Source organism: Trichechus manatus, unplaced genomic scaffold, assembly GCF_000243295.1.
Source record: "Trichechus manatus latirostris isolate Lorelei unplaced genomic scaffold, TriManLat1.0 scaffold00023, whole genome shotgun sequence".
Classification (NCBI taxonomy): domain Eukaryota; kingdom Metazoa; phylum Chordata; class Mammalia; order Sirenia; family Trichechidae; genus Trichechus; species Trichechus manatus.
In genome coordinates this window covers 22831631-22844836 of record NW_004443959.1, presented here as the reverse complement: position 1 = coordinate 22844836, position 13206 = coordinate 22831631, and the positions used below count along the sequence as shown (strand labels likewise).

General features: G+C 39.5%; 1 protein-coding gene across 1 annotated transcript in view; it reads right to left on the bottom strand.

Annotated features, from left to right (window-relative positions):
* Window positions 1-13206, bottom strand: part of DLGAP2 (DLG associated protein 2) — a 216922-nt gene that overhangs the window by 134154 nt on the left and 69562 nt on the right. Inside the window, exon 3 of the mRNA XM_012554554.2 lies at window positions 3107-3318. Within this exon, the coding sequence (XP_012410008.2) occupies window positions 3107-3318 (212 nt within the window). The remainder of the gene's footprint in view (window positions 1-3106; window positions 3319-13206) is intronic.

Genomic DNA, 13206 nt, shown 5'->3' with positions numbered 1-13206 from the left:
ATAGTGCAGGGTCAGAGGTAAGGGAAAAGAATAACTTGGGCACTTACAACTAAAATTTAGCATAATGCCTAAATGTTTGTTGGATGAATGAATGGATTGATAACCAATTGAATAAATGGAAGAATGAACCCAACTGCCATCTCTGCAGACAGAGTGGACAGTGGTGTGGTTAGCCAAAAGCAGAAGTAAGTTTGAATTTATAACATGAGCAACTGTTGAGCAGCATTTCCCCCTGCCCCCCCAATCTTATCTGGTTTGCCAGGCTGTATGTGTTAAGTTCAGGTATTAAGAACCATTTGTACAGAAGCTCCAAAGTTGATTCTCACACTTGGACAGTGAAGAGTTATATCAATAAATAGATTATACCATCAGATGGCCTTGGCACTTCATTACTGGGTTGGCTTTTTGAAGTAATTTGAACTATTTTGGGTAACGATTGAGTTTTATAAATAAAAATTCCTTAATGCCATCTTCCAAACATTGTTGATACTGGCACCCAGTCCCTAAGATGGATCCTTGGTGGTACAGTGGTTAAGAGCTTGGCTGCTAACCCAAAGGTCGACAGTTGGAATGCACCAGTCTCTCCTTGGAAACTCTATGGGGCAGCTCTTCTCTGTCCTATAGGGTTGCTATGAGTCAGAATCCACTCGACGGCAATGGGTTTGGGTTTTTTTGGTTAGTCCCTAAGAGGACAACATGTATAAGTCATAGTCTCTAACCTTTAAGAGGTTGAGCTGACACATGACATTGGTCCATAAAAAGAATTTATAATACAATGAGGAAAACTCAACAGTAAAGACAAGGCAAGGTACCACGAGATCATAAAATCGTGAGAGGACTATTTGAGGAAGAAGGGGCATACCTTGTTGACGTGAAAATAACGTTAATAACTTTTGAAATGACCTGAAACCTGCTTACTGTTAAAGCATGGTTTGCTCCCCTTCTTCCCATGGTTTGTTTTTTAATGTACAGATTTAGGAAGTGAATTAAACTTTTAAAATGAGTAGTTATACCAGTGGTCATCTATATAGTAGTTCAGAACCTGGGTCCATGTGTGGGTGTCAGGGGGCTTGTGAGCTCCCAGACCTAATAAGCAACATTGTTGCACGTGTGCTTTTTTCTTCCTGCAGGGAGGTTGGACATAATTCATAATTCTCAAGTGTGTCTTGTCACTGTTGTCAGCCAGCACGTTTGAGTCTATCATCGCGGCTACTGTGCTAATCCATCTCACCAAGGGTCTCCCATGCCCTCATTGGCCCTCTGCTTCACTAAACATGATGTCCTCCTCTAGACACTGATTCCTCCTGATGACGTGTCCAAAGCAAGCAAGTCGGACAATGTTGTGTTGTGGTCCATAATATTTTCATTGGCTAATTTTTAGAAGTAGATTTCTAGGACTTTCTTCCTAGTCTGTTTTAGTCTCGAAGCTCCGCTGAAACTTGTCCATCATGGGTGATCCTGCTGGTATTTGAAATGGCATAGCTTCCAGCATCTTAGCAACATATAAGCCCCCACAGTACAACAAACGGACAGATGGGTGGTGGAAATGAGTCTTTAACCATCTTCAAATAAAAGGTTGATAAGAACCAATGTGTAGTCCAATCCATTTACTTTACTTTTGGGAGTAAATGCGTCAAAGTACTCACCTTTGTGCTTACATAGCACTTCTTACAGTTCTTCAGTAAAACTTTGTAATAATAATGTTTGTTTTGTTTCCATACACCTTCCTTCCCCACCTCCCCACCCCCCATAAGTTTCTCCAGAGCAGACCTTTCGTTTTGTTCCCAGTTATTCTTTCCACAGACTTTCACTGTCCATCTCCATGGAAGGCATAGTGGAGAGAGGTCTTGAATGAGACAGACAGTGGTCCCTGGTCTCAGGATGTTTCCTGCCTGATATTCCCAATACAACAGCTGTTGAATTTAATTGAAGTAGATAATAAAGGTATGGTTCAAATTTGTTAAATAAAACATTCTGTTGCAATTCAAAATTTAGATTTTTTATCCTGCATCCAAGCCAATGTTAATGAATTATTTGATTTATTGGCAGGAGTTACAGTTATTTTGCTTAAAACTGGGTGCCCCAGGCATAAGTGAAGAATGATACAAAGAAAAGATCACTTCGGAGTCTCAGTGTTTCACTTCATGCATTACAATTAGTAACTCTTCAAGCAACATTTGCAAAGTATTAAGAATCTATTTTGGAAACCCTGGTGGCGTAGTGGTTAAGAGTTTGGCTGCTAACTAAAAGTTCGGCGGTTCGAAGCCACCAGGTGCTCCTTGGAAACCCTATGAGGCAGTTCTACTCTGTCCTACAGGGTCACTATGAGTCAGAATGGACTTGATGGCAACAGGTTTGGTTCCATTTTGGCGAAGAAGCTATTTCACCCTTTCGCTTTCCACTCACATGGGACAACTGACAACTTGCAGTCGGAAAGCAGTGGCAATATACAAGGCAGTTCTTACCGTTTACATCCGAATGTAGCTGGTAGGATCCGATATACACAACAACATGCCCATTGAAAGTAACGGTCACGCTTTCATAGTTCCTTTTAGGAGCCTGTTTCTCAAACAGTTTTATCTGTTTATATTTTGGCAAATAGTTAAATGTATCAATAATGTGTTTTCAGACAAATACATAAAGCGTATATTATATGTTTAAGCTAATTCATATCCTGCCTCCTACACACACACACACACACAAAACTATTGCTTAGAAAAGTGCATTTATAAAGTCAGAGTAAACAAAAAACTCCCTATTGTAATTTTTATCCCCCCATACAAACAAATTCACACAAATAGAATTAAATCCTCTTGAGGAAAATAATTTGATAGGTAACACTGGCTAATGGTTGCTTTAAAATTTGACACAGAAATATGCCTACACATATTTCTTTAATTATTACGTGATAAATAACCAAAGGTCAGATTTTTTTTTTTTTAAGGACTTGAAAATCGAGGGCTGTAGGGTCTACTATTTTCAACTCAGGAATTTTCTTTTTAAGTTGATGACAACTAGCTTGCAGTGAACTAGTTTTGATGAGAGAAGAGTTCTGAAACATAGCAGCTGTGTCCTAGAAGAGGGAAGACAAGTTAGTAGTTCTTACGTTTGGTGATCTCCAAGTGGTCTCTGTCCAATGGACTTTAACAAGGGCTCCGGTCGGATTGCTACCTTTGGTGACATTTTGGGGCTAGAGTCTGATTCTCCGCTCTCCTCATCCCCCATGGCTTTAATATAACTCCCACTTCTCATTCTCCTGCAGGGTATTTCTTCATCTTTACCACCAGCTGGGTACCCTCCCCACTCATCTTGAGGCACCTAGAACAGAACAGATGCACAATATGCATGAATTTTGTCATTTAGAATTTTATAAGTGGCTCTTTGGGGAGAACAAATTCTCTACAATTTCTTGAAGTCATAGCTCTTTATGGTCAATTATCATTTAAAGTTTGATGCACAGATACTTTGTTATTCAAATCCTAAAAGGACATTAAAATAAAATTACTGTTTTTTCCCATTATAAAAGTGATAAACATTATGGAAAACATTAGGAAAGTAGAAGCAGAACAAACCCATTTATAAACTCAACCGCTAGAAAACACAACAGCTAACGTTCATAACATTTAGATTTATTTCTACCTAGTATAGAAGCAAATTGAAACTTGAGAAAATTGAAAACAGAGTTATCCAGTGTGGACAATAATGAAATACAAGAAACAGGAGAGAAAGTGAAAACAGAAGAGGAGAAGGAAAAGAACAAAGGAGGAAAAAGGGAAGAAAATGAGGAGGGAAACACCTACACGACTGGAAAGTCACCCCTTAATGTCAAGTTGAAGAAGGAGTAGACGTTTAAGTCTAGAAGTTGAACTCAATCATACACGCAAAATACCTGTACTCATAGAAGAACAAGGATACTGTAACTAGTCACATCATATGCTGCTTGGTACAGAACTATAAACACTTGTTCTATATTATCAGCAAAGGCTCCACATGTAAAGCCTACTCAATAATTGTAAGTGCAGGCTAAACCATGAAGATGATAAAGCAGGTAAATATTTCTGTAAGTATAAACCATACGTGAACTTGAGATCCCCCCTTAACACAAATAATAAATCATGGAAACTTGTTTAACAAGATGTTTCCAACAGTTCTGTGCAGGTCAGGGTATGGCTTTCCTTTCACAGGTGTTCATTAGCTTGACCAGCCACGTGGTGGCTCTGGATAAAATTGACTCCATAGGTCAAATTCACACTTAGAAAAGCAAAACAAAGACCACCAGGCAGCATCTAAGTGTAGAGAACTCCAAAACTTTGTATAGCATACCTATACAATCAGTTCTGGAGTAAAGGACCTAACATGTTATGTTCTGAATACTGGAAAAGAGAAATCTTTCAAAATCACTTAACTTGCTGTTTATGTAGAAAGAAAATGACAGAACTCCATATTTAAAAAATCTTCAGAGTAGGTGTTTTGCCTATTGTAAAATACAGACATTTATGTATATTCTTTATATGATCCTAAAATGAATTCAACTATCTTTCCGGTCTTGATATTGCTAGGGAGCCAATCAGTCAAGTACTTCCAAAAGAAACCCAAGCACCTTGCTTGGAAAGGTGGAGTTTTCAGCTGACAGCACCTTTTATTCATTCCCTTAAAACACTTGACTGTAACATTGCTTTGGGATGTCAGAAGCCTTCCATGCTACTGCTCAGAAAAGCAAACCAAGTGGGAAGGATTCAAACATTGCTTATTTGTGTTACCTAAACATTTGTGCACTTCCAGCCTCGTCCAGAGGAATTCTACCAACAAGTTACGCAGTGTGGTGAGCTGGACGCGTGTAGACAAAACAAAATCTCTCAGGGAGCCTATGAGTCATAAGGTAGATGGATTATAGCTGTAGATTTTTATTTTAATTTATTTATAAACAGCACTCCCTCGAGTCTGCGCATGTGCACTAGAATCACAAAGTAGCACCTCTGCCACATCCAACCTAATCCCGGCATTGCTGTGAGGAGAAGGTTTAAGGCAACGGCTAGTTTCCAGTTCTAATCCCAGCTTTGAATCCAAGAAGCTATGTGACGTCAGAGAAGTCTCAAAGCCCAGTCTCCGCAACTATAAACCAGTGAGATTGGAATAAGTGGTGTCTATGATCCTTTTCAGGGAACCCTGGTGGCACAGTGTTAAGAGCTCAGCTGCTAATCAAAAGGTCAGCAGTTTGAATCCACCAGGCGCTCCTTGGAAACCCTATGGGGCAGTTCTACTCTGTCCTATAGAGTCACTATGAGTTGGAATCGACTCAATGGCAATGGGTTATGATCCTGTTCAGCGTGACATTTCTAATATCTTTATGATCTGTGCCACTGTCCACATTTAAAGAAGAATGTGGACCCCGTGGAAAGGGCACCGTGAAATATTAAAGACCCGGAAAAGGCGAAAGTCATAAAGATTACACTGCAGAGCAGCTGAAGTCACAGGTATAATGAAATACATGCCTAGTAACACCGAGAGGGCTCCTTCAGCAAGAAATTAGCAACTGAGAAAACAGGCACAAATTTACTCAGCTACAATTTCAGTTTCACAAAAGACATCAGCTCCTGATGGTTAGGATTTTTGAGAACTGAAAAGAGTGATTAATAAGGAATGAAGTTCTCTGGTCATTTAACAATTCTTATCTATGTGTCTTTTTACCAAATGTCAGTTTTCAACAATTAAAAACAAAAGGTAATTACCAAGATGGGGAAAGATGTAGTGAAACTGACCTTTTTTTTTCATACATTGCTTGTGGGATTGTAAATCTAGTATAATCTTTATGGTAATATTATCAAAATGACTTAAAATGTTTATTGAGATATAATGGTATTTTAGCGTTGCTCTTCTCTTCTGATAGTCTTGAAACATATGCTGTGGAAATTGGTTTATAGTCCTTGAATTCCTGGTCTAAGACTGACTCTAGTGTACACTGTTTCTTTATCGAGATTTCTTCTGTCAAAGGCTGGGTAATTGACCCAGCAACTTAACTTCTACAAAGGTATTCATAGTAAGTAAGATGCAGTGCCAGGGATTGGTGAATTACTCATTAAGGTAAAAGCGGGAAACAATGTTACTATCTTACTATAGGGGATTGCTCCAACTGTTTATTATCCTCATACAATGGATACTATTCAGCCCTCAGAAATAATACTGCAGACGAATATGTATTTTGCCATAGAAGGATGTTTATGAAGGGAGAAAAGTAATTTTTAATATACAGCATACACCCAATTTAAAAAAAAATTTAAAGTATATATACTGCATTATACATAGCTAAATATCTGGATTGATGTGTAAAAGGAATTATCACTGGTAAATGGGGATTATGAGTTTTTTGATTTTTTAAAAAATATGTTCTACATAGGCCATACATTGCTTTTTATAATTAAAAACCCCCCTTATTCTTAAGGTAATAAAAGCCATAGTCCTCAAGGACACTGCATTTCAGTAGAGGAGCTAGACATAAAATGAAATGAATTATAATATAGTTTAATAAAGGCAAAAGAAGCAAGTAGAGAAGTAAAATGGAGAAAGATCAATGGAAGCTGTCTGCAGAGGGGGAGGTGAACTACCTGGGAAGGCTTTCTGGAGGTTAGGTCTATTGTTTTAGAGAATAAATTAAATCGTACAGTGGAAAGGTAAGAGAAGGTGGCAGGGTGGGCACTACAGGCCAGAAAAAACAGGACAAGGACATGACCTCACAACTCCCTGTATTCAGGAAAGCATGCACGGTTCAGCTTTGCTGGGCTGAGCATGGCAGGAAGAAGTTACCGGAAAGGAGGCTGTGAGATTAGCTGAGGACAGATCAAGGAGGAGCCCATATGCCAGTAAAGCACAGATTCATGTTGCCAGGTTTATGAAATTTTTTGTGGATTAAAACATGTTATCATAAAAAGTAAAAATTCTTTCAGCAGTCTGTGAATTAGCTAACAAATGAAGCCAGCTTGTATTTTTCTTAGTTTCTTATTTAAGAAGCCAATTACCCAGTCTTCGACAGAAGAAATTTCAATAAAGAGTGTAAACCAGGGTCAATCTCAGACTATGAATTCAAGTACTATATACCAATTTCCAAAGCATATGTTTCAAGACCATCAAAAGAACAGAAGAGCAATGCTAAAATGCACTATATCTCAATAAATAAATCTTTTGTCTAGTATTTTATGGTGTTAAAAATCGGCAGACCAATGCATAAGTGTGGCCAAGTACACATTCCAAAACATTAAGTGGCTTTCTAGCCACCAGAGTGAATGAATGAACGAAAGAAAAAATTTCTCTTACAAGAGCTACCAGCTACCGCATAGTCAATTTGCAGTCTTTGCTGCATTTAATTGTAATTCATTACCTGAACTATGTAGTTTCATACAGTGAAGAGTGACATTTATAATTTATTAAAAGGCATTTTCCTAATTTGACATAACTCTACATTTTGATATTCTTGTTTCTTGTTTTAAGGATAGTTTAACATTGAATATTAAAATATTATTCCTTTCTTTCAAGCACAAGGCACAGGTGAAAAGATCAGGATTTGATAATAATACTCTATTTCAGGTGTTGAAACCAAGGAAGAAAAATACCATGAAAAGCTGTGTTTCCGCTTAGGGATATGTCTTCTTCGCTCATTTAATGATTGTTTTTTTTTTAAATGCATACAATGCACACTAGCCATTAGGAAAATAATTGAGAGCAAGACGGCTGTGCTCTTCCCATTCCAGATTTTTACCGTAAATGGCGCGGTTCTAAGTGGGAGTGTCCCCTGGAGGTCATTTTGGAAATCACAGTTTTTTAAAAAACATTTTATTTTGTTGTTGTTGAGAATATACAGTCATGCTTTGCTTAACGTTCATGATACGTTCTGTGAAATAGGACATTATGTAATCTGGACGTTGTGTGAACACCACGTGCCGCGTAACGTCCACTGGGCAATGTCCTACCGCATATACGTCTGTGGTCCCATAAGGTTATACAGTGCCAGGAGGAGGAGGAGCCTGCGGCCCTGCCTGCCTCCTGCAGGAGAGACGGAAGGAGAAAGGCTCACAGGGGAGGAGGGAGGGAGCACGGAGAGGGGGCAGCCCCAGCCGAGGGGGAAGGGGCCCGGAAAGAGGTGAGTGCATATATAATATGGTGTTCACACAACGTCCAAATCAATAACATCCTATTTCCCAGAACGTATCATGGACATCAAGCAACAAATGACTGCAACCCTTTCTCCTTCCCTTGCTTGGGAGGGGGGGCAGGGCCGTAGGCTCCCCCTCCTTTTGGCTCTGAATAACCTTATGGGACCACGGATATATATGTGGTCAGACATTGCCCGGTGGACGTTATGTGGCACATGGCTGTACAAAGCAAAAACACACCAATTCAAGTTTCTACATGTACAATTCAGTGACACTGATTATATTCTTCGAGTTATACAACCCTTCTCACCTTCCTTTTCTGAGTAGTTTCTCCCCCATTAACATAAACTCACTGCCCCCTGAGGTTCCTATCTAATCTTTCGAATTGTTATTAATTTGATCCCATATAGATAGTTCTTAAAAGAGCATAACGCTCAAGGTAGATATTCTTTATTAGTTAAGCTGAACTACTGTTTGGTTTTAAGAAAACTTCAGGGGATATTTTTGGTTTAAGGTTTAAAGATTATCTTACAGCAATAGTTTCAGGGTTCATCCAGCCTCCATGGTTCCACAAAGTCTGGATTCCATGAGATTTTGAAATTCTGTTCTGCATTTTCACCCCCCTTTTATCAGGATTCTTCTAGAGAAACTTCGATCAACATGTTCAATACTGGTAACTGGGCACCATCCATTTCTTCCGGTCTCATAGCAAAGGAGGCAGTTGTTCATGAAGGCAATTAGCCACACATTCCATATCCTCCTCCTATTCCTGACTCTCCTTCCTCTGTTGCTCCAGGCAAATAGAGACCAATTGTTGTGCCTTGGATGGCTTCTTGCAAGCTTTTAAGACCCCACTTACTATGCAATGAGCTAAGAGGTAGAAAAGGAGGACTAAACCTATTATTGGGCCAATTAACTGGGAAACCATGACCCTAAACCTCCGAACCAAGGAACCAAATCCCATTAGATGTTTGGTTGTACGTAAGTAGCCTCCGCAGCTCTATTTTTTTTTTTTTTTTGGTCATTGTTATATCTATCACACAACTGTGCCAATTCAACTTTTTACAGGTGTACAACTTATTGACAGCAATTACATTAATTTGCTTTGCAATGCTACCCTTAATCAATGTAATTTTTCCATCACCGTAAACTGAAACGCATACTCCATAAGCAATGACACCCCTCTCTTTCCTACTCTATCCTGCCCCTAGTAACCACAAATAAACTTTTGTCTCTGTACATTTGTCTGTTCTTGTCTTTTTATATAAGTGAGGTCAGATGATATTTGTCCTTTTGTAACTGACTTATCTCACTCAGCGTAATATCTTCAGGCTCCATCCACATCATAGCCTGCCCTAAGACCTGATTTATATTTTAAATGGTCGCTCTGCTGCTGTGTGAAGAATGGATGCAAGTGAGCATCAGGGAGTTCGAACTATTGAGTTTCAGATGCCTGTAAGATATATCTAAGAGGAGATACAATGAAGGCAGGAGCATATGTGAGCCTGGAACTCAGGAGGAGAAGTCTAGGTGAGCTATAAACTTTTGGAAGTCATCAGCATATAGACTGAATTTAAATCCTAATCCAGATGAAATCACACAGAGGGAAAGTATAGACAGAGCAAAGAAGAGGAACCAGGTCTGAGGTCAGTGGAGGAAGAGACAGGAAGCAGTGACCAACCAGGTGGGAGACCACAGGAGAGAGAATGTCTTAAGAACGCAGTGGTCAAATAACATGAAAACATTGACTCTGCAATCTTGAATGCTGGTATAAGGTGAGTGATAAAAAATTTCAGTAGAATCATCAGGGGTTGGAAAAGGTGTATGAGCAATTAGGGATGAACATTTCAGTTTCAAAAATACCACGACATCGATATTTCACACGGCTTCACAGGTAACTCATGCCCCTCAACTCTTTCTTAGTTAACATTCAGTTTTCACTTTTGAATTGTGTGGAAACAAATGACAAGTGTTATGTATTTCTTGAAAGCACTTTTAAATGCTTGCTGGAGAAACAACAGCAGAGACTGGCTCCCTTTGGTAAAAGATGGATGATTTTTCTAAACTGCACTACCTAACGTGACCTGTTGAATATAATTGGGAAATGTGACATAATTTTTAGGACCTATTTTTGTGTACACGCTGGAAACTTCATTAACTTCCTAACTAAACTTTCTCTCTGGTACCTGGAAGACAGGAATCGTCACAATTTACACGATAGAGAGTTGAAAATTCTTTCCAATGAATGGCTGCAAAGATTGGCTTATTGATCAGTACACAAGGCAGCTTTTAAGCCTCTGCAGGAATGAGTGAAGGAAGGGAAGTAGAAACATTTTCAAAATCTTGGAAAAATTTTTAATGCTCAAAATTATTCCATTCCTTCCTCCTCTGTTCCTTTCTTCCCCAACATATCAAAGTGGAAGAGTATCACATGTTAAAAGCAAAGAAAATTATGTCCTTCAACCAAAAACCAACAAACCAAACCCACTGCCATCAGGTTGAATTCTGACTCAGAGTGACCCTATAGGACAGAGTAGAATTGCCCCATAGAGTTTCCAAGGAGTGCCTGGTGGATTCAAACCGCCAATCTTTTGTTTGGCAGACATAGCTCTTAATCACTATGCCACCAGGGTTTCCCGTCCTTGAACATATAAGAATATATAAAATAAAACAATGGGATAAAAAAAAAAAAAAAAGAAAAAGTTGCTCAAGTCGCCACTCAGCCTTAAATCAGTCACCTGTTCACCAGTGGTGGCGCCATTGGGACTAAGGAACACCTTAGGACAGCCAGGTAGAAATCGAGGCCAGGTTGCTGACAGAGTAAGAGAGGATGAGACTCAGGGAAAATGCAGGGGAACAGAAGAAAAGAAAGGCAACAACGAAAAGGCAGAGCGAAGAGGGAAAGACGGCGCAAAGAAGGAAGATAAAGGAGTAGGTGGTGGACTGCCATAGTTCAAGTGCCATTTGGAGTCGAGGGCTGCTTCGGTGTGGCCGGGATGGCCCCTCGGCTGGGCTCCCTCCAACTCCTGCACTTTGTCTCACGTGGCGCAGGCTGCTATTGTTTGCTCTCTGACCGGACCGGGGGCAAGCATCTTTGTTAATCTCTGCATTCCTAGCACTTAGCATAGTACATGACACAGTGCACCTCTTGTTCCCTGAGCTGAGCTGAGGTGAGTCACTTAGCCAAATTAATACGACACTCATTAAAAGTTTGAGTTTAAATGCTCTGTCTTGCTGATGCAGAAAATACGAAAACAATAGCTACTTGAAAGAAGAAAAATGGGATCAGGATTTTCTTTCAATTCTCTTTGTTGTCTGCTTTGATCTACTTAAAAACATGAAAAAATTTTCCTCTAATGTTAACTACATACTCTGTATGAACCAAAGGTGAAAATAAAAAGCAATCATTTTTTTCAGCTCAAAATCTTTCTAGTTTTTAGTGAAAAATGAATAAACCTTATGAACTTTTTTCCCCCTCCTTTTTGGTTCTTTCAAATTGTATTCTGATAGCAGCCTCTACAGATAAATTCCTTTCATCCCCCTCTATTCAGGTTGTGAAATGAAATCTGGGCTTGTGGGGATACAGAAATGTTTATCTTTCCCACCCCACAGAAAGTTTAATCCAATCAAAACCAGGGAACAAACGTGAAAGAACCTCTTTGAAAATGCAGGACATCAATTCAGCTGAGTCCTAGGACAAAAACGGCCCGAGGAGCTGTGCGTATAGTCTGTGATGTTCATCTTCATAAAACTCCTTATGAGTGGATCCAGTCATGGCTACTAACGGACAATGAGGAAGAAAAATAAAATTAAATATCACTGAACTGCATCTCACAAAGTGGTGGGTTTCATTTAGAGGGAGACTAGAAGAATGTGAGGAATCGGCTCCCGGAAGAAAATGCCGTTCTGAATGAGCGCAGTGCACTGGGCATGCAGCAGGGGTCAAACAAAAACCACGGCTACTTACTGGGGAGCTGGCAGTGCTTTGCATGATGCTGGAAGTCTTCTCCTGGCCTTTGGACGATAATGTTCCAGGCTTAATTTCTGAGGATATGCTATTTATGTGAACACGAAGAACGCTAGGCTGATGTCCAAGACAGTTGTTACACTTAATGAGAACTATGTAACTAGAACTTCACTGAGAAATTTGTGAATCTCTTCATAGGAAATGAGACAGTTGGTGGGGTCTTGGAGAAGGGGGTGCATACTGTTTTCCTTCTCTCTCTTGCATCTCTGTCTTAAACAGCATTATTTAATCCCAGGGAGATTTTACTTTGTGTTCCACGGAATCACTTTTTTCCCACAGGATCAAATCACAACCTGTCATTTTTTACACAGCACTATTTAATCAAATACTCTTTTAAAGTCTGGAAAATACATTTTGCTAGGGCAACAGCTCCAACTTAACCTACTGCCACTCCCATCAGTCAATCACCCTACAGCTTTTACCCAGGCACCTATGCGGAACAGCGTGGGGGCGCTGGAAGAAGAAAAAGTGGAAGATCTGGCACGATCTCTACCCTTCAGGTGCTTACAGGACAAGTGAGAAATATGATTCATGACCTTAAAATATCAAGTGAACAAAACACAAGCATACATCAAGAAATCACAGGGCAGATAAGTTCAAGATCTGGTAGGCCTAACTGCCAATTTACAGGAACACAAGAACCAGAGAAACGTTTTAAATGACACTGCAGGAAGGCAACCACAAAGTCTAGACTGCAGGAAAACGATCTGACCAATCAACTGGCTCCTAAACCAAACAAACAAAACATTTCAAGGAGGAAGGGGAGGAAGAAGAGTGGGAAAAGAGGCGAAATCTACAGATTAAAAAAAGTTACATGACAAATCAACCAATTGCTATGTAAGCCCCTTCTTTGGATCCTGAGCCAAAGAAACTGTTAACAAAAAACAAGGTGTGCACAATCAAGGAAATTTCAATATTGAGTAGTTATTTGAAAATGTTAAAGAATTATTGGTTTTTTACAATTTTTTTCAGAATGATACTGTGGTTATGCTTCAAAAGAAAGAGTCCTTATCTTTCAGTTGGGATCTTGTAGAG